The sequence below is a fragment of the Gallus gallus genome, chromosome 10, assembly GCF_016699485.2.
Source record: "Gallus gallus isolate bGalGal1 chromosome 10, bGalGal1.mat.broiler.GRCg7b, whole genome shotgun sequence".
Lineage (NCBI taxonomy): Eukaryota > Metazoa > Chordata > Aves > Galliformes > Phasianidae > Gallus > Gallus gallus.
This window is the reverse complement of record NC_052541.1, coordinates 20,159,002-20,182,557: the sequence shown is the minus strand read 5'-3', so window position 1 is coordinate 20,182,557 and position 23,556 is coordinate 20,159,002. Positions and strand designations below refer to the sequence as shown.

At 58.7% G+C, this 23,556-nt stretch overlaps 2 protein-coding genes across 2 annotated transcripts; both read left to right on the top strand.

Moving 5' to 3' along the window:
- The first annotated feature begins 651 nt into the window (after nt 1-651).
- Nucleotides 652-8,189, top strand: CKMT1B (creatine kinase, mitochondrial 1B). Its single transcript, NM_204182.3, has 9 exons — nt 652-824; nt 5,169-5,367; nt 5,485-5,580; nt 5,666-5,887; nt 6,289-6,374; nt 6,894-7,017; nt 7,159-7,293; nt 7,587-7,712; nt 7,943-8,189. Exons 1-9 carry the CDS (start codon nt 676-678, stop codon nt 8,057-8,059), a joined length of 1,254 nt encoding a protein of 417 aa, NP_989513.2. The 5' UTR covers nt 652-675; the 3' UTR covers nt 8,060-8,189.
- Nucleotides 8,190-11,639: 3,450 nt separating this feature from the next.
- Nucleotides 11,640-20,528, top strand: PDIA3 (protein disulfide isomerase family A member 3). Its single transcript, NM_204110.4, has 13 exons — nt 11,640-11,850; nt 12,003-12,081; nt 13,011-13,128; nt 13,841-13,948; nt 14,829-14,958; nt 15,409-15,525; nt 16,014-16,139; nt 16,671-16,853; nt 17,414-17,522; nt 18,376-18,504; nt 19,221-19,300; nt 19,775-19,832; nt 20,120-20,528. The coding sequence occupies exons 1-13, from the start codon at nt 11,690-11,692 to the stop codon at nt 20,237-20,239; spliced, it is 1,518 nt and encodes a 505-aa protein (NP_989441.1). The 5' UTR covers nt 11,640-11,689; the 3' UTR covers nt 20,240-20,528.
- The last annotated feature ends 3,028 nt before the right edge of the window (nt 20,529-23,556 follow it).

Sequence of the window (23,556 nt, the reverse complement as noted above, 5' to 3'; positions counted from 1 at the left end):
CCTCCCGTTACCACGGCAACCGCGCCGGGCCCGCCGCTCCGGGACCCTCCTGCGAGAGCGGCCAGGGGGATCCCGACCCGTGCCGGGCTGCCGCTGCCGTCCCGACGGCCGTGCGGCGGCGCAGCGCGGGGCCGCTCGACGCCAAGCGCGCTGTGTGCGCGGGCCGGCAGCCCCGGCCCGGCGGTCCTCGGCGTTCGAGGACGGCGGAGGGGCAGAGCGGTGGTGACGGCCGCCCTTCTCAGCCCGGGCCGCCCCGCACCGCCCGCCCGGCCCGGCCCGGTCCCCTACCCGGCCCCGCGCCGTCGGGCGAGGCATCCCAGGCCACGCTCCCGGCCGCAGGTGCGCGGACTTTGCCCCGGCCGCGCCTTCGCGCTGTGCCGCGCCCGCCTGAAGTCCCCGCGGGGGCCGGACCGGGAGCCCCGCCGGCCGATGTCCGTCGCCCGGTGCTCAGGGTCCGGTCCGGTCGGTCGCGGCCCCCGGCGCTGTCCGACGCGCGGTGCTGAAGGCGACGGCGGCCCCGGGGCGGGGCGGGGCGGCCCGAGCAGGTGGCAGTGCCCCGCCACCCCCCCGCCCCGTGCCGCCGCTCCCCGCCCCCCGTGCGCCCTCCCGCCGCCGCCGTTCCCATTCCCATCACCTCCTCCGCCGGCCCCCGCCGCGCTCGCTCCCCGCTCCGCGATGGCCAGCACCTTCGCCCGCGCTCTCTCCGCCCGCCGCTCTGCCGGGCTCCTGGCCATGGTGGGCGCCGGCTCTCTCGCCGCGGGCTTTCTGCTCGCCCGGGACACGGTCAGCGCCGGCGAGCGGCAGCGGCGGCGCTACCCGCCCAGGTACCGGGAGCGGGCGGCGGGGGCGCACGTGCGGGGGCGGCGGCGGGCGGGGGCCGCTTCCCGCGGCCGCGGCACCGGGGGAGGGGGCGCGGGGCTCCAGCAGCGCCCCGAGGCATCCTGATCCCCGGGGCGGCAGTGACCGGGGTCGCGGTCAGCGCCCATCTCAGAGCCGCGCCCCGCTGGGGGGGACTGGCTTCTCCGGCGGGACCAAACCCTTCTGCCTCGGGCGTCCGGGAGCGGGCACGGCGCGGCCCCGTCGCGATTGCGGGATCCGCCGTCCCCGATTCCAAGGGCACCGTTCCGCCGGGCGGGGCCGCGCAACCCCTACCGTCGCGCAGGGGCGCGGGGCTCCCGGGACCGGGTCCGTGCCTACCTTGGGGCAGCGCGGAGACGGCCCCCGGCCCGCGGGGCGGCACCGACACCGCCGCGCCGCGCCCGGGTCGGGAACGGGGAGCCCGGGGCCGGCCGAGCTGGGGCAAAGCTCAGAGAGCCCGGGGCTGCGGAAGGGTCCTGCCGAGGGCTGTGGCCGACCGGTGCGGGGCGGGGGGTTGGGGGACCAGGATCAGTCTGGCGGGGGGGACGGCACCGCGAGGATGTCGGGCACAGACACAGCCCGAGCTCAGCGAGGTCGTCAGAGGAGCAGGGGGCTTCCCGGCAGGGCCTCGCCCTCGCAGCTGCGGCGGCGGAGGGAGAACGGAGGTCCACAGCTGCGGCGCGGCCATTCGCGCTGCGCTGGCGGTTTCAAACAGAGATGAGCTCTGAGGTGTGCGCTTGGAGTGGGCGCGGTGCCCCGCCTGGCTTACGGGTGCTTCTTGGGTGACGCGGCTCTGTGGGAGCCGCTGATCGCGTCAGAGCTGTGCAGCAATGCCGAGGCTGCAGCTCCAGCGCCGAAGCTCTCACGTTGCTCCCTTCATACTGCCCCTTGCCAGGGGTTGCGGCTGGCACCAGCCCGGCACAGCCCGGCGGTGGTCGGAGAGCGAGGAGTGGGTGTCCCCGTCCCGCTGCCGGCAGAGATGGTGTGGGGGAAGGTGCAGAACAGAGGAGGCAGAGCGCTGCTGCTCCAAACACGCGGCTGCTGCTATCCTGCAGCAAACAGCGTGCCGTCAGCGCGCGGTGCTGCTCTGCATTGCAGGCTGAGTGCTGCTCGTGCAGAGCGCCGTGCCGAGAGCCAGCGCCAGGCTGGGCCGTGGAAACGGAATGGAAACGGAGTAAATTATAACGGCCGCGTGGTGCAGTCTGTTCGCCTCCCAGCAGCGCTGCATTGAGAGCTTTCTGAACGGCCGCAGGGCCGCAGACATCGGATCTGCATCGGGTGGGGATGCCGAGGGCCGCGTGCTGGCCTGGCGAAACCTGCAGGGTGGGGGGTGGCGGGGCTGGGCACGGCCCTGAGCCTTGGTGCGGGAGTGACCCTCGCGGCTGTGGAAGCAGCAGTTGGTGCCGCTGGAAAGTGCACTGGAAAAGGCTGCTGGATCGGTGCAGAGAGCTGTGGGAGGTGCAGCAGCGTGGGCAGACCCACAGTACCTGCTGAGCACTGAGCAGTCTCCCCCCCATTGCAGCACCCCTGGTGCAAAGGCACAGAGGGCACTGCAAGCAGCCCTGTCCTGGGGCACAGAGGGCCACAGTGTTGCACTGGCATCGAGGTGCCTCCTCCCTGCTGTGCTGCCCTGGAACACATCCATCTCTGCTGGAAAAGCTCACGGCCTCCAGGGCTGGGGACCCCACTGGGAACGCAACTGCAACTCAGCATCAGGCACTGGGAACAGAACAGCATGAAGGGATCACAGTTCTACAACTGGATTTGGGGAACAAAACCAAGGGGAGAGCAACCCTGAAAGTCCAAGTGTGGTGCCGCCTTCCTGCCTGTGGCAGAGGAAACCTGGACTGCCAGGCAAGTGCGGCACCACGGACCTTGGCTCCCTGTGCAGCTCCGCTCAGGCTCTGCTGGGCATGAGCACAGCACCAAGCATAACAGCGTCATCCCCTGTGATGTTCTGCTTATCCTGGCCCCATGCAGCTTAGTTGCGGTGCTCTGGAAAGGCTGAAAAGAGATTGCCCAAATCTTCTGGCTGCGATTCAGGGCTGTTCTGAGGAAAGGTCTGCTCAGGACGGAGCTAAATCAGCACTGCTGCAGGCACAGATCCTGGAGCTTTAGTCTCTGAACCCTTTGCAGTGGGGGTAAGGACTGCTTATAGCAGACAGCATGCTTAAACCTAGCACAGCCTCCTTCTGGCTGCAAGCAAGCCTGCTTGCCTTAGCAACCTTTGCTGGCTCTAAATGCAGTCTGCTGGCAGCAGGGTGGGAAGCAGAGTGAGCTGCAGTCCTGGCACACTGGGCAGTGCTGGGGGCAGGGAAGGGACACATCCAAGCGTCCCTTTCTGAGTAGCAAATGCTTTTTATGAGAGTGTCTCACTCTGGGGAGACATCGGTCCACATCCAGCCAATGGCAGGAGTAACAAAGGAGGCTGAGCAGGCTGCATCCCACATGCAACAAGGCATCTTTTGAGCTGGAGCAACTCAAACAGCAGAGATATGTGCGTAGGATAGGGAGCAGCCTCAGCCCAGCCTGGGACAGACTCTGCCCAGAGCAAACACCTCCATGCAAGGGGACAGGCTGGAGCCAGTGCTTCCCCACGCAGAACAGCACCATGAGCCCAGCCTCCCTTTCTTTCTGCAAACTCCGGAAGCCACAAGCAGCAGCCAAGCCATAGGCACAGGGCCAACGTGCACTCCCGGACTGCAGACTCAGGGCTGGGGACGGCAAGCTCTGCACAACAGCATAGGGCCAAGTGCTGACAGCCAAACTCAGGCCAGACTCAGGCACCTGGCAGGTGCCAAAGCTCGGAGGTGGTGGCAGTGACAGCGTTTGGCTGCTGCCACTGCTGCCACAGACTCATGTCTGCACCTGGCACCTCTGCTCCCTCCTGAGCTGCCCGTGCCACCCTGAGGAAAAGGAGACAGATATCCTTGGCCACCATCCGATCCTCCCAGCCTGGGGAGGGCTGCTCCTGTCCCACTCTAGACAATGGCACCTCCAGCAGGAGGGATTTGGCCAAGGAGAGTGAGGTCAGGTCCTGCTCCGCCAATTCCCCTGTGAGCACAGGACAAGTACAAAGCCCAGCTAAAGTGGGAATGAGGTCAGGAGACGGCCTCCTGCTAAGCTGATTAGAGGGAAGCATCCCCCTAATACAATAAACTGCGCCAGAGCAGTGCGGTTCCCACCAGCTGCAGATCAGGGTCAGCCCACTTCCTGCCCCACAGCGTCCGGGCTGCGTGGGGTCAGAGCCCCCAGAGCTGTGTGCAGACGCACAGACCCGAACACTGGGAGCAGAGGCACAGCAGGAGCAGCTGCCCTGCGCTGTGCAGAACAGAGCAAACCCTGCACAGCCTGGAGCTGGCAGCCCTGTGCCCAGGCACTACATGGGGCCATGGCTGACGTGGCTGCCTGCCACAAAGCACTCCCAGCACCCAGCCCTGGCACAAAGCTGATAAGGAGCTGCACCCTGAGCACCCAGATTTGCTCATGGACTCTTGTCCTTGTGGCAACCATCAGCTGGGGCTGCTCTCTGCTCCCATGCAATGCCAGCAGCTCTCTTTGTGGGGACAGCATGGCTCTCCCTGCCCACCCTGCTGCGGGGGTCTCCATAGGGCAGGGGCACCACTGGGGCCTGGAGTGGATGACAGTTGATGGCCGCTCAGCAGCACTCACTGCCCTCACTCCCACTCCCCAGGGAGACAAGAGGGAGAAATGCCAGGAAAAAAAGTTTGTAGGTGTCACACTCACCCATAAGGGAAAGGGTGACTGGATTCGCAATTTGGTCCTTAACAGTGGGGTTGAGATAAAGAGTAGTTTAATGAAAGGGAGGAAAAAAGAACAAAGGTCATGCAGAAGTAAAAGGAAAATATATATTTATTCTTGATTTTCCATCAGTAAGCAATGCTCAGCCACTCATTGGGAAGCAGGGCCTCGGGATACGCAGCAGTCACTTGGGCAGATGGACGCTCTCGTAATGAGAGCCCTTCCTTCTCCCTGCCCCCAACTTTTATTGCTGAATGCGATGTGTGCAGTATGGAATATGCCCTGGTTGGGTTAGGCCGGCTGCCCCAGGGATGTCTCCTCCCCACCTCCTGCCCATACCCACCCAGGCTTTGCAGGACTGGGGAGGACCGTGATGCTGTGCCAGTGCCGCTAGGTAGGAGACAGAACGTTGGTGCCATTTCAGTGCCACCGTAGCTATGGATGTAACCCACAGCACTGTGGGCTGCAGTGAGGAAATGAGCTCCAACCCAGGCAGACTCGGCACAGAACTGCTGGACACAAAGGCTCATTGGTGCCCCCTCCCGCAGTGCTGAGTACCCCGACCTGCGGAAACACAACAACTGCATGGCCAGCAACCTGACGCCAGCCATCTACGCACGGCTCTGTGACAAAGCCACCCCCAATGGCTGGACCTTGGACCAGTGCATTCAGACCGGCGTGGACAACCCAGGCCACCCTTTCATCAAGACAGTGGGCATGGTGGCTGGTGATGAGGAGACGTATGAGGTAAGACACGGCCGGGGCCCTGCCACGCTCCAGGCTCCATCGGGCACCTGCCCCATCCCCCAGCAGGCTCTGCATGACGCTGGCTCTGAAGAGCTGCCCTGTCCTGCTCCCCTCCAGGTGTTTGCAGAGCTGTTTGACCCCGTGATCCAGGAGCGGCACAACGGGTACAACCCCCGCACCATGAAGCACGTCACGGACCTGGACGCCTCCAAGGTGGGCACGGTGCCGCGTGCCCTGGCCTTGGGGACTGTGATGCTCAGTGCTAGCTCTGCCCACCAACGTCCCCCGTTTGTTCTAGATTAAGTTTGGCCACTTCGATGAGCGCTACGTGCTCTCATCCCGGGTCCGGACCGGGCGCAGCATCCGTGGGCTGAGCCTTCCACCCGCCTGCACCCGTGCCGAGCGGCGGGAGGTGGAGAAGGTGACGGTGGAGGCTCTGAATGGCCTCACAGGGGATCTGTCGGGCCGCTACTACCGTCTCAGCGAGATGACAGAGAAGGAGCAGCAGCAGCTCATTGATGTGAGTCGGGCAGCCCTGGTAGGACGCCATCCTAGTACCACCTCCCACCATTTCTCCCTCCCCCAGCCCAAGCCCTGCAGAACCGGGCACTGTCCCCAGTGCGGTTGCCCCATGCTGCAGAGGCTACTTATGGCCCCACTCATAAGAAGAAGATGGAGTTGAATGCGGCCCCAGCAGCTCATGGGGCTCTCTGGCTCCCGCCCGGTGTCCCTCCACATGCCCAGGGAAAGGCGAGTGCGTGGCACGTGGCTGCTAGCCTTCTGGCACTGTGAGGGATGCACACCCACAACCTCTGCACAGGGACAGCCAGTGACGTTCACCTCCTGTGTGGTGCACGGGGACCAGAGGGACGGCGCCCCGGTATCCACCACGTGCCCTACTGACACGCTGTGTCCCTGCAGGACCACTTCCTCTTTGACAAGCCGGTGTCCCCTCTCCTGACGGCAGCAGGAATGGCCCGGGACTGGCCCGACGCCCGAGGCATCTGGTGAGGACCTGCCTGGCGTTGGGCCACCAAAAGGGCAGGAGGAGGAGGGCACTGCTGCTCCATCCTGCTGTCCCCACCCGCGCTCCCGCCCCACAGACCCCGGTGACTCCAGGCTGCCATTCCCCAGCTCCGTGTGCACGGCTGTGTTCTCCATGCCCACCCGCAGCCTGGCTTCCTATCTCCGGCTGCAGCCCATGGAGCTGTGCAGAGCCGGGGGCAGCCGCTCCCTGCACAGTCCGCAGCACCTTGCATGGCAGCGGGCAGCTCTGCAGCCATCCCAGGCCCTGCTGCCAGCCCTGCCTGCTTTGCGGCACATCGTTCCCTCTGCTGACAAAAACCTGTGCCTGCTGGCTGCTTCCCAGATAATGCCCAGCACTCCACCCCACTCTGCACACTGTACCCGCCCCCAAATTTACGCGGCCACAGCTGCTTCTCCCTCCTGCTCCCAGCTGCTGCTGCTGGCAGCGTGGGCACAGGGCTCTACTAGCCCCCGCGCAGCCGAGCACTGCTCTGTCCCAGGCACAACAATGAGAAGACCTTCCTGATCTGGATCAACGAGGAGGACCACACGCGCGTCATCTCCATGGAGAAGGGTGGTAACATGAAGCGCGTCTTTGAGCGGTTCTGCCGGGGCCTGAAGGAGGTGAGCAACCTCTGCGCTACCTTGCCAGCCCCCTGCGGATGGGGGCCCTGCAGGACGCGTGTCCCTCGCAGTCTCAGGGCTGGGCAGCACCACGCTGAGGGCTGGGCTGGCACTGAGCTGCTTTCTGTGCCTCTAACCCAGGTGGAGCGACTAATCCAGGAGCGAGGCTGGGAGTTCATGTGGAATGAGAGGCTGGGCTACATCCTGACCTGCCCCTCCAACCTGGGCACCGGGCTGCGGGCAGGTGTCCACATCAAGCTGCCACTGCTCAGCAAGGTAATGGCTGTGGACGGTGCTGGGGGAGCCGGGATTGCAGGCACAGGGAGCCCAGCCCTGCCAGGATGAGAGGACTGTATGGCACAGCCCTGGGTGCTGCTTGGGATCACACAGGGGAGCAGAGCAGTGCATGGTGCCCACATTGCAGCTGGAGGGGCCAGGCACACGTGTGCTGAGTGGGATCTGCTTGGGCCCAGGGACTGCAGGGCTACAGACAGGGTGCTGCAGGGTGTGGGAGGGTGGTCCTGGGGAGCTGTCATTTGCTGATGGTTCTGCTGATCTCTGGGCACCAGGACAGCCGCTTCCCCAAGATCCTGGAGAACCTGCGGCTACAGAAGCGTGGGACAGGCGGTGTGGACACAGCAGCCACCGGCAATGTCTTCGACATCTCCAACCTGGACCGGCTGGGGAAGTCAGAGGTGGGAGAGGGGCGAAGCTGCTCTTGGCAAGGGCAGTTGGGAACACGTGCGCACACCTCAGCACCAGAACAGCTTTGCAGCTGTATGCTGAAGCCAGCAGTGGGGTCTAGGAGCTGCACTGTGCTCCATGGGTGCCGTAGGTGCCCTTTACACAGCGGCTGCTGGCACCGCTCGGGGGGCTGGCCGGGGCCAGGACAGCTTCGAGTCAGAACTTTGTGCTCCTCGTGCAGGTGGAACTGGTGCAGCTGGTGATAGACGGTGTGAACTACCTGATCGACTGCGAGCGGCGGCTGGAGAAGGGTCAGGACATTCGCATCCCCTCCCCAGTACCACAGTTCCGGCACTGAGCCACGCCGAGACAGCGCCAGCCCTGCAGGACCCAGCTTCCCCCATAGCTTATGCCATCAATGCGCCCAGCATGTCGCTGTGCTGTTACACACAGAGCCAGGCCAGACCCCATAAACATGTGCTGCTGTAGCCTTGGCTCTCTCTGCTCCTTACCCCACCTGGCCCTGTGCCCGCAGAGAGGCACACAGATGGGTCTTGATATCCTTGAGTAGCTCTCCCTGGATGTCCCCAGGCCACTGCTTCCCTGAGGGAATGGGCCTGAGGAGTCCCAGGGGCTGCATGTGGCTGTGGGGCGGGAAGCCTGGGGGCAGCCAGCAGCAGGGTGCCTGGAGCTGCTGGGACAGGAGGGGCTTGGGAAAGTGTTCCTGGCATTGCTGCAGGCATGCAGGGAGCAGGGCTAGATGCCCATCACCAGTTTCCTGGGGGATGCTCACAGCAAGCCATGGGCAGGCAGAGGAGAGCCAAAGTAGGGTCTGGCTCTGTCTCTCTTTCTGCCTGCAGGAAAGAAAGCACCATCAGAGCACGGCATGCCAACCTGGTGCTCCATGGGAAGGGCTCGTGTCCTCACTGCTGCTGGGAGCCCTTCACAGTGCTCACTCACACGTTCACATATATACGCATACACGCGCAGCTCTGCTCAGGAATAGCACAGTGCTGCTGTCCCCAGAGCTGCTATTCGAGGCCGGGTTTTGGGCAGGAGGCAGCAGAAAGGAGCTCCTGCTGGGCACGGCCCGAAGAGCAGCACGAGCCGGGCAGCGGGGCCAGGCGCCAGCCGTTCCCTTGCAAACCTGCGCGGTGTGACCCGGCGAGCTGCCGAGCTCCCAGCTGTCCCGGTCCCGTATCCCGGTCCCGCAGAGCAGCCGTCCCAGCACCACCAGCAGGCGGCTCCCGGTCCCGCAGCCCCGGCTCTCCCAGCTCGGTGCCCGGGCGGCCCAAGCGCGGGGTCCGAGGCAGCCGCAGCACAGCGGCACCCGGGAGGGTGGTTGGCACGGCGCAGCCCCCGCGGGACCGCACCCCGCACAGATCCCCCGCGTGGGACAACATCTCAAAAGCTACCGCAGCTCCCCACGCCCCGCCCAGCAGACGCCTCTCGGCACGGCCCCACGTTCCCTCCACCGTCCGGGCCCAGCCCAGGGCAGCCGGCTGCCGGTCGGTGCGCAGCGCCGGGTCCCGGCTCAACCCCCGGGCACCCCTCCGTCGCGGGTAGGTTGAGCCCGGCCGTGCCCCGCGCACCCCGCCCGCCGCTACCGGGGAGTCCCGCAGCGCCCTCTGCCGGCCCCGGGGCGGCGCGGAGCAACGGGTCCGGGAGTAACGGAGTGACGGCGGAGCGAGCCGCGGCCCGGCAGCCTCGGTTATCTGAAGGCGGCGGGTGGGAGGAAGGCGTCCTCCCTTTGAGCAGAGCCTGGTGCTGCTGCTCGGACAGAGCAGCGCCCTTCGAGATGTCCAGGGATTACGGGGGGGTCAGTGGCTGAGTCTGGCCCAGCAGTCAGCAGTGATGGCTGCGACAACATTCTGCAAGAGGAAAGACCCAATCAGTATCCAGACCACAGCGTGGGTTCCACTGATGATCTTGTTTATAGTGGGAGTCTTCCGGATGTCCTGGAGCAGTCTAAGCCACTCATCCAGGCTGAAGAGAATAAAGACAGCCCGCAGAGCACGGGAAAGCTACTGCAAGAAGAAAATGGCTCTGTCATGTGAGGCATCTGTGGCAGTTGCTCAGACAGCTGTCAGCTGGGTTTCTCCCTGCCTGGTTACAGGGTGAGCACAGGAGGATGCCTGCCCGAGAGAAACAAGTGGGGAGGCAGAAACGCTGGTGCTTAGAACTGTCCCACCAAGTCCAGCAGAGATGCCGGACCGGCTGTGGCAGAGGGCAGCACGTGGGGGCTGAGACCAGGGAGCAAAGGCCCAGGTTTGTGGCACTAGTTCCTGAAAAGGGTGTGATGGGACACATCAGGAAGAGGGGCTGTCGCTCCATGCTGGCTGTAGCTGGGGAAGGTGGCTACAGACAAGAACTTCACATGTGCTGGCACTCATGGGCACGTTCCGCAAAGCTACCGTGCAGAGGGCAGAACCCCAGGCCTGCCGCCGTGCTGTGCCACGAGGAGTGAGACCTCTGCACAGGGAGAGCCCAGCTCAGTGCAGCAGCAGCACTGCGGGAAGGGCGCTGTGTGTGCTCACAGATTTTGATGATCTGGATTACTGGTAACAGGATGACCAGGTGGAACGTGGCTGTTCTGTACGTAGAACCTGAGATTTGTCACTGAGAAAAAAGCACAGGATGCTGACTAATTGCCTGACAAAGTCCATGGTCAGATGCACGCGGATGGGACTCAGAAGAACACCAGATGCATATGGCTCCATGGAGCTCAGGTTTCACGACAAGCTTGGACTTTGTCTCAGTACACCTCCAATAGAGTTCTGCCTTTGACAAGGGACAGTCAAAGCACTGGAAAAGCTGCAAAGTGTCACCAGCAAAGGCTGCTGGGCAGCAGCTGCCCATTGAGAAAGAATGGCTGGGGGCTGGAGCCGAGCACTGATCTGTTCTCACAGTCCTTGCTCACCCACCTCCGGACAAATGCTGCTTCTGTGCAGCAGGCTCTGCTGGCGGCGCAGCCCAACGCACCCTGGGCTGCAGTGCAAGTGGTCCCACGCTCACTGCCGAGGCAGCTGTGAGAGGACACTGAGCAGGGTCCGCTTATCCGTGGGGTGAGGAGAGGAAAGCGGCTCTCGTGGATCCCAGTGCGGCTGCACAGGCATTTGTATGCGGAGACGAAGGTCTTGGTGCGGCGGGCAGCAAAGCAGACCAAGTGGTGTTGATCCCTGCGCATCAGCTGGCTCTGCTTCTTGCAGTGCGTGTAGATTTGAAGCAGCTCCCGGGAGGAGGGAGCCAAGCGGCAGAGGCGGCACTGGACGAACTGCTGGCCATGCAGCCCCCCTCGAGAAGCACAGGGGGCACAACAACACTGCGAGAGAAAGCCAACTTGCTGGACAGCTTGCTAGGCCGTCCCTAAAACTTCTTAACGGAGTGTCAGTGCTGAGGCAGCGCAAGCAACAACAAAGAGCTGGGATCGGGCTGGGCTGTGCCTCCAGCAGCCGCCCCAGGATCACACGGCACGGCTGAGGAAGGGACCGTGCGCGAACTCCAGCTCCAGCCAAGGCGCTCCTTGCCCAGCTACCATCATCCGCTCTGCGCGCAGCCTCAACTGAGCCTGCGACCGCCCGCTGAGCTGGGATGCGCACCAGCGTGCCGAAATGCTTTCCTTCAGCGGCGCCTGCAGGGGCGGACGCCTCTGCCGCCCGCCAAGGCCCGGGCGGGGCTGGGAAGGCCGACAGCCCGCTGCCCGTTGCTCGTTGCCCGTTGCCCAGCGCCCCCACGCCGCCCCCTCGCGGCCCGGCCTGCACCGGGACCCAGCGGCCCGCGGGGGCGGGACGGCCGCTGCAGTTCCCCGCCCGCCCTGCTCGGCAGCCCATTGGTCACGGCTCTCGTGACGTAATGCACGGCGCCCAATGGGGAGCTGCCACACGGCAGATCCGGCTGCGGAGGAGGGACTTCCGGCCTGCGGCCCCCGGCGCCTGTTCAGCCGCCGCCGTCGCCGAAGAGGGAGCGCAGCTCTGCACGGTCGCTCGCCATGTCCGTGCCTCGGCCGTCACGCGCCGCACTGCTGCTGCTCGTCCCGCTCCTCGCCCTCTCCGCTGGCGCCTCCGACGTGGTGGAGCTCAGTGACGCCGACTTCGAGAGCGGCCTGGCCGAGCGCCCAGGACTGGTGCTCGTGGAGTTCTTCGCGCCCTGGTGAGAGGCGGCGGGGCAGAGCCGGGCCTGCGGGGCGCGGGGGGCAGCGCGGGGCCGGGCCGGGCCGGGGGCGAAGGTGGGGGCGGGCCGGGCCGTGCCGTGCCGAGGCGTTCTGGCGGACCTGACGCCCCTCCTTTTCCTCCTGCTCTCAGGTGCGGGCACTGCAAGCGGCTGGCGCCGGAATATGAGGCGGCTGCGACCAGACTGAAGGGGATCGTCCCGCTCGTGAAGGTGAGGGGCGGCTGCGGCTCTTCCCGAGCCGTGTGGCTCAGTGGCTGCTGCGGGCAGAGAAGCTGTGCTGTTACAGCCTCTGCTGGGCTGTGCATCCGGCCTGCCCGTGGCTCGGAGCTGTGATGGGCTGCAGCTTCTTGAAGGCTCAAACACCAGGGAAAATGGTGTCTGATATCGAGGGCTGCAGTTGGCATGAGGCTGTGAGATGGGCGTGTGCTGCTGTCTGGGAGAAGGCTGGGATGGGAAGAACTGCCTGGGAGCTGTGCAGCCTCAGTCCAAGAATTATTGTACACAATAGTTATGGTATTGTCCCTTGCCTTACACAGTTTGTTAAAGAACCACCTTTTCCACCAGAAAACTTGACTGGTTTTGTTAAATAAGAGCCTGCTGCTTTCTTTATGGGACGTGGGCATGGATTCCTACAGACTTCTGTTTGCTTCAGCTGTTGCTGAAACCTTCAGTGTTGATAAGGTGCTAAGAATGGTTGCTTCCTGTTAAACTCCTCATCAACAACAAGAATCTACCCTTACTAGTATTTTTATGGGGAAGGTATCTCAAAGTCACAACTACTTAGTTTCCTGTATATTTCCTCAGATATTTTCTGTGCCTCTTAATGCAGCTGTGCTGTTACACCAGTTACATCCTCTGTAGTATTGACTTCTCATTGAGTCTGTGTACCATGTCACCCATGGGCCACTTGGTTTCATGTTGGGCCTGGCTTCTGATCTCACAGGCTTGGGTCTCCCGGATGTTTCTTAGATCTTTACACTTTATCTGGAAGGAATCCAGCCCTGGTTAAAAGCATGTGAGAGTTTTCAAGCCCTTCAGTCTTCCAATTTATATGTGATAACATGTGCAGTGACAAAGCTGCTTTTGCTCGGGTATACAAGTTGCTAGGTCCCCAAGTAACAATATTTCTTTTCTCTTAGGTTGACTGTACAGCAAATTCAAACACCTGCAACAAGTATGGAGTCAGTGGATATCCCACCCTGAAGATTTTTCGAGATGGCGAAGAGTCAGGAACCTATGATGGACCCAGGACAGCAGGTGAGGGCTTGTCAGCATCTGTCTGCATCTTGTTTGGTGAAATAGTACTAGAAGGCAGGCCCACGCAGAACAGACTTTGTTTCAGGAATGTGAAATGTATTGGCCGGTACAAAGAAGAATTCCACTCACATGCACACCTTTGCCCTTCTCAGAACTCTTTCTGTTAGAAGAACACTGGATGCTTAATAGCACTTAAAACTCTCCCTTATAGGTAAAGGTTTCCAAATTATCTTTAAAGCATAGTATCCTTGATGGGTGGTACATGAAAAATGCTACAGGGGAAGATCTTATACCATTAACTTCTTATTGCAAGTAACTTTGTAATCTGTGAACTCCTTTTGCAGTGGTGAGGAGATCTTCTGTTTCCTGATCAGTTCTTCATTTAGTGAATCATTTTCCACAGTGCAGAGTTCTGTACCACGATAGTAATACATGTGCAGCTCTTGGTATGAGAGCATTGAAAAAATAGTTTTTCAGAGCACTGCCCTGGTAAAAATGTATTTCTAATATTAATTTTCAGTGCGATGATGGTGAAGAAAAAGCGGTGATGACAAACTTTAAGTTCATACCATGTTTATCGTGTCACTGCTGGGCTACCTGGTTTGGGACCTGATAGAAGAATTGTCAGAAATGGCTTTTGTTTTAGGGAACTTGAAAAGTATCTTGTAGAGTTTTGTATGGATCCCCTTAATTGTTTCACTTTTATTTTAAGATGGAATTGTCAGTCATCTCAAGAAACAGGCGGGACCTGCTTCAGTGGCTCTCAGTTCTGTGGCTGATTTTGAGAAGTTCATTGGTGATAAAGACGCTTCTGTAGTGGGTGAGTAGAATCAGTGCAGAACTTAAATGAATGTACATTTGACTCTGGAAGATCTGCTGTGAATGTACTGTGAAAAGAGGCAGTATCCTAAAGCATAGTAAGGGCAGTTCCAGGTGGATGTGAGCAAAAAAGTTTGTCAGGGCAGGAAGGAAAAAACAGAAGTAAGTGATCAGAGGTGTTTCAAAACTTTCAACCTTGGAGATCTTTCAAAACTCGTTTGGAAAAAGTTCTGAGCAACTTGACCTGACTTTGGAGCTGGTTTTGCTTTGAGGAGATTGGACTTGGTGATCTCTGGGGATTCAATCCAACTTTTTTTTCCTGTGGCTCTTTGACTGTCTTTCAGAGCACCTGGCACTGTAGTGTCTTTTTCTTTTTAAGCTTGTTGCTTTTTGGCTGGCTGACAAGAGGTAGCTTTGGTTTTCTAGAAATCCTGCTACAATGGTATTTATCATCCCTCTATTATCTGATCATGGTTTACGAGTGGCAATAGCAGCTTTCCTTTGTGCAGGTCAGGCATCATCATAAAATGAAATGGGCTGAGTATTGATCAGCACTCCTAAACTTATTTTTATTATGTAGCATTGGCTGTTGCTACCACTAATAGTGTCACATATGACTGCAAATGGAAATTGTAGTGCTCAGCAGATAGTTCTCTTTTAGCTGAATGACTAATTCTTGAGTAACTTGCTGCTGGTGGAAGGGAAGGAATGCATAAGTGTTCCACTAAAAATGGGAGAAACTGTCAAAAACCAAGGTCTGGATGTGCACTGAGAAACTTGATTCAGAAGACAGTTTTCGGTGCACTGTAAAGACAAATGATGAGCTGCACAGTAACTACTGCTGAGTTGGTTTGAGGTCACCATCTGTCTTTCTGCTGCAGGCTTCTTTAGAGATGCTTCTGGCGATGCTTATTCTGAATTCATGAAAGCTGCCAACAACTTAAGAGACAACTACCGTTTTGCACACACCAGTGAGGAGCAGTTGGTGCAGAAGTATGAGGAAGATGGAGAGTAAGTTCTTACAGATTTTTTTAAGGCAACTGGAACAAAATAATTCCAGTTAATAACCTTCTGAGCATATTGTAAGGTATTGTTGCTTTCCCAACAGCTGGTGGTGGGTGTGTGTATGTTGGTAAGTGTTTGGGTGTGATAGAATGGTTGCAGGATCTAGAAGATTAGCATTCCCCTCCTGGTGGGAAGTATCTCAGCAGGTGTTTTGCCTCCCCATTGCTTATGTCCTTTCTAGTTTCTTATTGCCGGAGGCCAAGTCTGAATAATGAGAAACAGCCTGGCATGTACATCTGGTGCAGTAGTGCTACTAAGAAACTAGTCAGCTTTGCTGTGTCTATGGATGTTGAATGAGGGTAGTCACTGGAGGTTGAATTCTTGTCTCATGAAGCTGCTGCCCCTTGAAAGCCTAGGAAGGCTTTGAACTAATTAATGCTATCTCCTTCCTCTCAGGGGTGTAGTCCTGTACCGACCTTCACGGCTGGCAAACAAGTTTGAGGACAGCACTGTCAAGTACACTGAAGACAAAATCACCAGTGCAAAGATCAAGAAATTTATCCAGGAGAATATGTGAGTGATACCTTGCTGGACAACATGATAGACTAGAGGCTATCTCACATTGGGTTCCATCCTGTCAGAACTCATTTTCTCTACCAAGCATAGCTGCCACTTCCGCTTAGTATATAAAAGGGCTGTCTTGCTTACATCGTTTCCTTTGGGCTGTCTGCCTTCTTTCTGGAAATACTGACGTGGCTGTTGATGTCTGTTCTCTATATTCAAGCAACCAGGCTTCTGTTTAAAAGAAATATGTACTTCCTGAGAAGTATGTCATCTTAAACCTTAGATCAGATGCGTTAATTGAAATTGTGGCTACAGATGGTGCTATGACTTGAAATAATATGGCATGTGAGCGGGCAAAATGTTTCTGTGTCATACTGGTTACTGATATTAAGCATTCTTTGGTGGGAATCAAGAACGTGCTGTATTGAGACCATTCCTGGGAGGTGATGGAATTTGGATAATGAAGTCAAAGCTGCTAACCTCTGTCTCATTGATAGCTTTGGTATCTGTCCACATATGACTGAAGACAACAAAGACTTGATCCAAGGGAAGGACTTGTTGGTGGCATACTATGATGTGGACTATGAGAAGAATGCAAAGGGCTCCAACTACTGGCGCAACCGGTATGTAGTGGCTGGGGTACTGTTCATCTGCTTCTCTCACTTGATCCCTGCATTGGTATTGTTCTGTAGTTCAACTTAGAGTTTCTTATATGGGAATCCTTCTCCCCCAGAAAAATCCCCACTGGGTTTCTCGTCAGGAGTACTGTGCTGGCTGCTGCCTGCAGAACTCAAGGCATTTGCTTGAAACCCCACCTGCTTGCTTTTGGTTATCTAGTCCTTAGATTTTTAAACTGAAATGTCCTTGCTAAGGTTATGTGGTATTCCATCCTTTGTATTCCCTGGTGATCAAGCTGATACTTTAATTAAAAAAAAAAATACACCTGACATTTGCTCAGGTTGTATTCAGAATAAACAAGCTTGCTTTGCTTCTTAATGCTGTTTCTACAGGACTTGCCTATGTGGAATGCATCACTTCACACCACACCATTGAACTCCTTGTCTGATGTGTTCCTCAGCTTGAAAGGTGTCATCTCACGTGGAAGATAATGTTCCAAGGAATCATGCTTTGTTTTGTTTTCTCTTTTTCTTCAGAGTTATGATGATTGCAAAGAAGTTCTTGGATGCTGGTCACAAACTGTCATTTGCTGTTGCTAGCCGGAAAACCTTTGGCCATGAGCTGTCAGAATTTGGTCTAGACAACAGCGTGGGTGAGGCTCCTGTTGTTGCCATCAGAACAGCTAAAGGAGATAAATTTGTCATGCAGGAAGAATTCTCGTAAGTTTTTGAATGCTAGCAGTGTTGCCTCTTGCCTGATAGACTTGGGTCTGGGAGTCTGTGACCAAACACTTGTTCATTAGCTTGGAGGAAATAGGAAAGCTGGATCTTCCTGCTGGAAGAAATGACTGCTGGGTCAGAAAGATTCTTAGTGGTCCAGTGTGTTTTTCTTGCCCTCTAGAGTCTGTCCTGTCTTTAAATATCTTCAATTTAATTCTGTAACTTTGCTTAATGGTTGCTTAGGAATTAAGATTCAGTAAAGGACGCGGGTGGGAACAGCTGTACGTTCCTTTAGGGGGGAAAAAAAAAAAAGGAAGAAATCTAACGGTGCTCTGAAGGCATAAAACCTGGAATGAGATGTGCACCCAGGCCCCTGCCAAAACTCTAGTGTTTTCTGTTGTGCTTGCTCTGGGTTCTTCTAAGCTAGCCCCGGAGCCGTGCTCTCACAGATGCAGGTGGCATCTGTTATGTGGGTGGAAGGAGGTTAAATCAGCCTTGAAAGTTTTTCTCTCTCATCCTGTATATGTCATGGTGGCTGTAAAATGTCACTTTGCTTTCAGCCGTGATGGAAAGGCTCTGGAGAGATTCTTGCAAGATTACTTTGATGGCAACTTGAAAAAGTACCTGAAATCAGAGCCTGTCCCTGAAAACAACGATGGCCCTGTGAAGGTGAGTGTTGTATCAGGGGAGGTTAAAGCTGCTGCTAGTGGATGAAAAATGCTCAGCAGCAGCTTCTAGTTGTATGCCAGCATCCCTTGCTGCAAGTGTCCTGTTGTGGCAACTTGAAGTCTGTGCTGTGTTATATAGAAAAAGAATTCATTCCCTTTTATGTTGCGCTTCTGAGCTAAAGAAACTCAGCTTGCAGTTTTAATTCCATACTTTTGTCTCAGCATAGTAACTCCTGCATGAGCCCACTTATGATGCTGTCTGCAAGTGCAGGATCATTGAGATTTACAAGGGTTCTGCTGTCTTGACTTGAGTCTCCCCCATGGAATGGCTTTGAAGCTGGTCACAACTGCTCAGTTCCTGAAGTCTTATGCGTTCATCTCATCAGCTTAGGATAATGATTTAATTCCTACTGCTTGTTCATCCTACTAGAATCTGCCCTGAAGAAAAGTATTCCCGTGGCTTTATGTTCAGTTGAGGGTCTTATACAGGAGTGAAATGCACTGCTTATTTATGTGTGGGTTGGGATGACCTCAGCAAATACAGCTAAACTCATTCTTTAGCTTGGAGCTTGCTGGGATTAAAAACTAAATTATTCTGCCTTCCTCCTGCAGTGTTACAGTATCCAAAACTCACTTGCGGATGATGTCAGTACCATATCACAGGCTTTTGCCTGCTTGTTCAAGATGCTGCAGCTTGGTGAAGAGCTGTGTGTTTGGTCAGTTTAGTGCTCGCTTTGTAGATGCAGTGCAAATCTTACTGCAGTGGAAAGCCAGGCTTTCTGGGGCATAAGCATGTCATGGTACAGCCTCACTGTTGACTTAAAAGTCCAAACTCTGTGTGATCAAACTTTCAGGTGGTGGTTGCTGAGAACTTTGATGAAATTGTTAATGCAGAAGACAAAGATGTCCTGATAGAGTTTTATGCACCCTGGTGTGGCCATTGCAAGAATCTGGAGCCCAAATACAAAGAGTTGGGAGAGAAGGTAGGTCAGAGTCTCTTCTGCATGTGTAAATGACAGCTTTGCAGCACTGAACAGTTCTGCATACTCTGTCTCTCCAGCCTTTATAGTGTAATGGTATAACTGTGCCTTCGTGAGGACTTTAATGTTTACCATCTCCTGTAAATGCAGAAATGCATTAGCAGGATCTGGAGCATGGCAGTAACTGCACTGGTTTTGTGTTGGCACATCAATATTACCTTACTGAGTGACTGTCCTCTGGTGGAAAAGTTCCTTTTCGAGTCTTTTCTCTCTGATTATAGTCTTGTAAAGACTATGCATGACACTGTTATCTTTATCAGATTATGTTTTCAGTAGTGGCGTAAATATGTCTTTGCAGATCTGACCAACTTTTTCCTATGTGGCAGTCAGGTACCTTTCCTATTCGGGCACTGATTATCCTCACAGTTTGCTTTCTAAAAGATTCAAGGCAGGCAGTCCCTCTGGGGTCAGCATTCCTCAGAAGTTATACCAGACTAATTCAGTAGGTACCTTTGGGAGATCTGTGCTGTATACAACTGAATGAAGAGGGGCTTTGTTCCTCGTGCCCATGTTGAAGCACAAGAAAACTACTCAGAATAAACTTTACTCACCTTTTTGTGAACAGTACATGCTGTCTTCTGACATGCTACCTTAGATGTTGATAGTTTAGTTCTGGTGTTAACTGCTATGGATTGGTTATTAATGTGCTCTTTCAACAGCTCAGTAAAGATCCCAATATTGTCATTGCCAAAATGGATGCTACAGCCAATGATGTGCCTTCTCCATATGAAGTCAGAGGGTAGGTACTACTTCTGTTAGACCGCTGTGTCAGTGGACACAAGTTCAGGCTTCTGTCTCTGGCCAGTATTCTCTACAGAAGATATGAAAGAGGTTCCTGGGGAAAATGGGAGTATGGACAGGGAATTAAATATATATGTTGTGCTCCTCTGGTGTCCTGGCCATACCTAAAAGCTTGTCTCACTGAACCCTTCCTCTTTCTTGAATTTGCTGTGATTCTGGTCTTGGTGATGCAAAAAAATAACACTGAAATTGCTTTTCTGAAAGCTAGCGAACTTGACTGTAGTGGTGTTCAGCCAGCTGTGCAAATAAGACAAGGCTTTTGGATGCTGCACGTACTGGCTTAAGAGCTGGTTAAGCTTGTTGCCTTGTGAAACTAGAGCAAGGGTGCAAGTCCTCTCGGTGATGGTCTGGAAGGACAGAGCCTGAATAAAGCAGCACATCCTGAGCTCAGACATCTGTTCTCTTTCCCCAGCTTCCCCACCATCTATTTCGCTCCAGCTGGCAAGAAGCAAAGTCCAAAGAAGTATGAGGTGAGTGTCATGCAGATCTTGAGGCTTTGTGAAATGATGAGGTAGAATCCAGGTTGTCCAAATAATGTGGAATTTCTTCGGAGCTGTGCCTGGCACTCTGTCCTGTTACCCGGGGAACACACGGGGTGGTACCTGCTGAGAATGTTCTGCTGCATGCTGCAGACCTACAGGAGAGAGCTCTGCTTGCAGTTAGTTTGGTCTCCTGGCTGGCACCTGAACTCTCCCCTAGCAAAGGCAAAGTCCACAGTGAGGACAGGCTGTGCCTTACTGCCTTGTGTATTCTGCAGGGTGGCAGAGAAGTGAGTGACTTCATCAGCTACTTGAAGCGGGAGGCAACCAGCACTCCTGTGCTGCAGGAGGAAGATAAAGCCAAGAAATCCAAGAAGAAGGCAAAGGAGGATTTGTAAAGTACCCACTCACCATCGTGTCAGGATGGGCTCTGTGTGAATTGGGGAAGCACTGGGCAGACTGGGGCCAGTTCTGGGGTGTGAGAGCCAATGACTACGCGGGCTGAGGGGCTCCAGCTGCTGTGTCTAGTTCTGTTTAATTTCCTGCTGCCTCTTAGCTGCACTGTTGTGGGGCTCCCCAGATTGGTTTGTTTTGTGGTTTGGGAGGGGGTGGGGAGGGTAGGGTCATTTTCTAATTTTTTTTTTTTGTACATTTGGAGAAGTGAAACAATAAAATGACCCCCTTAAACTTAAGTGTCCCTGTCCTCATTAAACATAACATCAGCCTGCTGCTCTCTGAGCAGCCCTGCTAAGCCTAGTTTCCTGCAGTGAGCCTTTAGGGCTTGCTTCTAGATGTTTTCAGTCTGCCTTTTTTCTCCTACTAATGAGTAGCAAGAAGGGTACTGGTATGCTGTGCTGTGGCGGTGCAGATTTGGGACAGCAATCAGATTTGCGGGAGTTGGAAAGTATCTCAAGAGCAGATCGAGTCCAACCTCTGCTAAAGCAGGGTTCCCCTCAATAGGTTGCACAGGGAGGTGTCCAGGCAGCACTCCCACCCATCACAGAACCGCCAGCAGCAGCAGAGTGGGGGCTGATGTGGTGCCACCGGCACAGCCCGAGTGCGAAGTGGAAGAGGGGCGGCACTGGGGGAACGGGGGTGGGGGGGGGGAGGCGTTTCCCCACCCCCTGACCCGCGGCTCGGCAGCGAGGAGCTCACCGGTGCGCGGCCAGCCCTACGCACTCGAGGCTGCTTCCCGGCTCGTCCTGGCTGCGGTGCGAGAGGAGGAAGGTGAAGAGCCACGGGGGCCTCCCGCTCCCTCCCGGAACTGGCAGGCACTGCCAGCGGGGACCGCCCGTCCGGGCCGCGTCTCGCAAAGCCTCTCCCTCCCGCGGGAGCCGGGAGCTGCACCGCGCGGCACCGCCGTGCTCCTACCGGCACCGGCCCGGGGCACGAGGAACTTCCCCCCATCCCCTGCCTGCGCGTTATCCCGTCCCGACGCCCCGAGCGGTTCCTCCTGCCTGCCCTGGATGACCCGGTATCCTCGAACCCCCCGGGCCGGTGCCGCCGGCCGCAGCCGCACTCACCCTGTGGCTACCGGTGCCGGGCGTGACTTGCCGGCCTGGGGCGGTACCTGCCCGGTTCCGGCGGGACTCCCGCGGCAGAGCTCGTCCCGAAGCGGCTATTTTTGCCGTCGGTCGGCGACGCGCTGCCGTCACCGCTAATCCCCTTAGCGGCTTCCCGGCGTTAGGTAACGGCGCGGCGGGATGCGCTCGGCGGCGCCCCCGACTCTGGGCGGCCCCGGGCAGTCGCGGCTCGGCAGGGCCGGAGGCGGCGCGCCCGGAGCGGGCTGGGGGCTGCGGGCGGTCGCCGCCGAGACACGGGGAGCGCGAGCCCGCCTGGCCCGGGGTCGGCTCGCGGCGGCGGGCAGGCGGCGGGGCGACGGGCGGGCATGCAAGGAGCCTCGGCCGGCGGCTCCCCGGAGAGGGAGGCGGGGGCCGGCGTGCGGCTGCGGGGGCCGGGCCGGGGCAGGCGGGTCCGGTTCCGCATGCCTCACAGCACCATCGCGGTGCCGTCGTGCCGCGACGAGGAGCAGCTCTTCTACCGGCGCCTGGACGCGCTCGGGGCGCTGGGACCCGACGGCTTCGCGCCGCTCTTCACCGCCGAAGGCTGGAGCGAGGTGACGGGTGAGCGCCGGGCGGCGGGCGTGGGGCTGCGGCGCGGCCGGTGCGGCTCTCACGGAGTGCCGCCCGTAGAGGATCGGCTGCTGCGGAAGCGCGTGGTGCGGGACGGGCAGGGGGGGCGCGCCGCAGCCAGGCCAGGAGGTGTCGGTGAAAGTGCTGGGGGCCCTGGAGGACGGCGGCCTGGTGGAGCGGGACCCGCGGCTCAGTTTCGTGCCGGGTCAGGGCGACGCCGTGCAGGTCGGCAGCGCAGGTAGCGGGGCGCGGGGCGCGGGGAGCCCGACGAGCACAGCCTGTGCTCCGTGCCCGCAGGCGTTGGAGCTCGGCGTCCCCACCATGCGGGCCGGGGAGGTCTGCTTCTTCCTCGCCGCCTCTCCCTACGGCTACGGCCGCGCGGGCAGGTAGGACCGGAGGGCCGGGGGTGACCAACGGGACGGGGGTGCGGGGACAGCGGGTGTCGGTCCCGCAGGGAGCCCGACGTGCCCCCCGAGGCGCCGCTGCTCTTCGAGGTGACGCTGCTGGAGGTGCGCGACGGCCCCGACCCGCAGCGGCTGTCGCCCGCCGCCCGCCTCCGCCTGGGCGCGCAGAAACGGGAGCGTGGAAACGTCCACTTCGCGCGGGGCGACTTCGGGGCGGCGCTGCTGTCGTACCGCCTGGCACTGCGCGCCCTCGAAGGAGCCGACGAGGAGCGGCGGGACGGGACGGGCGCCGACCGCCGCCCCGCGTCCCCGCCCGGGCCGCACGAGGAGGAGCTGCGGGAGCAGCGCGTGAAGTGCCTCAACAACTGCGCGGCGGCGGCGCGGCGGCTGCAGAGAGGCGCGGAGGCATTGGCGGCCGTGGAGGCGGCGCTGCGCCTCAGCCCGGATAACGGCACCGCGCTGCTGCGGCGGGGACAGGTGCGTCCGCGGCCCCGCGGCTTCCCCCGCCGCTTCCCGCCGCACCGCGCACGGCTCCCGTTGTTCCCTCGCAGCTGCTGGCGGAGGAGGGCCGCGACGAGGAGGCTGCGCGTGTGCTGCGGCGGGCGCTGGAGCTGGACCCGGCCAGCAAGGTGCGGGGCGGCGCGGGGCGGCGCGGGGCCGTAGAAGCGCTCCCGCCGCTCCGCTGCAGCCCCGCGGCTCTCCCGCAGCCCGTGCACGCCGAGCTCTCCCGCCTGGCCAAGCGCCGCGCCCGCACCGCCGAGGAGTCCCGCGACCGTCCGCGGCCGCCGCAGAGCTCCGGGTGCGTGCGGAGCCGAACCCGACCCGCCCCGCCCGGCTCCGCGCCGCGCTCACGGCCGCTCTGTCCGCAGGGAGGGAACGACCTCGCCTGAGGAGCCGCGCTCCGAACGGCCCCGCTCCGAACAGCCGGTGCTCCGCACCGCTCCGTCCGGCTCCGCCCCCGCGCGCACTGAGGCGGGGCGGCCGCCGCCGCCGCTCACCCCGCAGCGCTCCCCGCCCCCGCGGCTCCTCGCGCCTGCGCCGCAGCTCCCGGCATTACCACCCCCGCCGGCGGAACGGCGGCCGTAGCCCGCGGCCAATCAGGCGGGGCCGGGCCGTCTCCGCGTGCCAATGGGAGGGCGGCGGGGGGCGGGCGCGGCGCGGCGATTGGCTGCAGCGCTC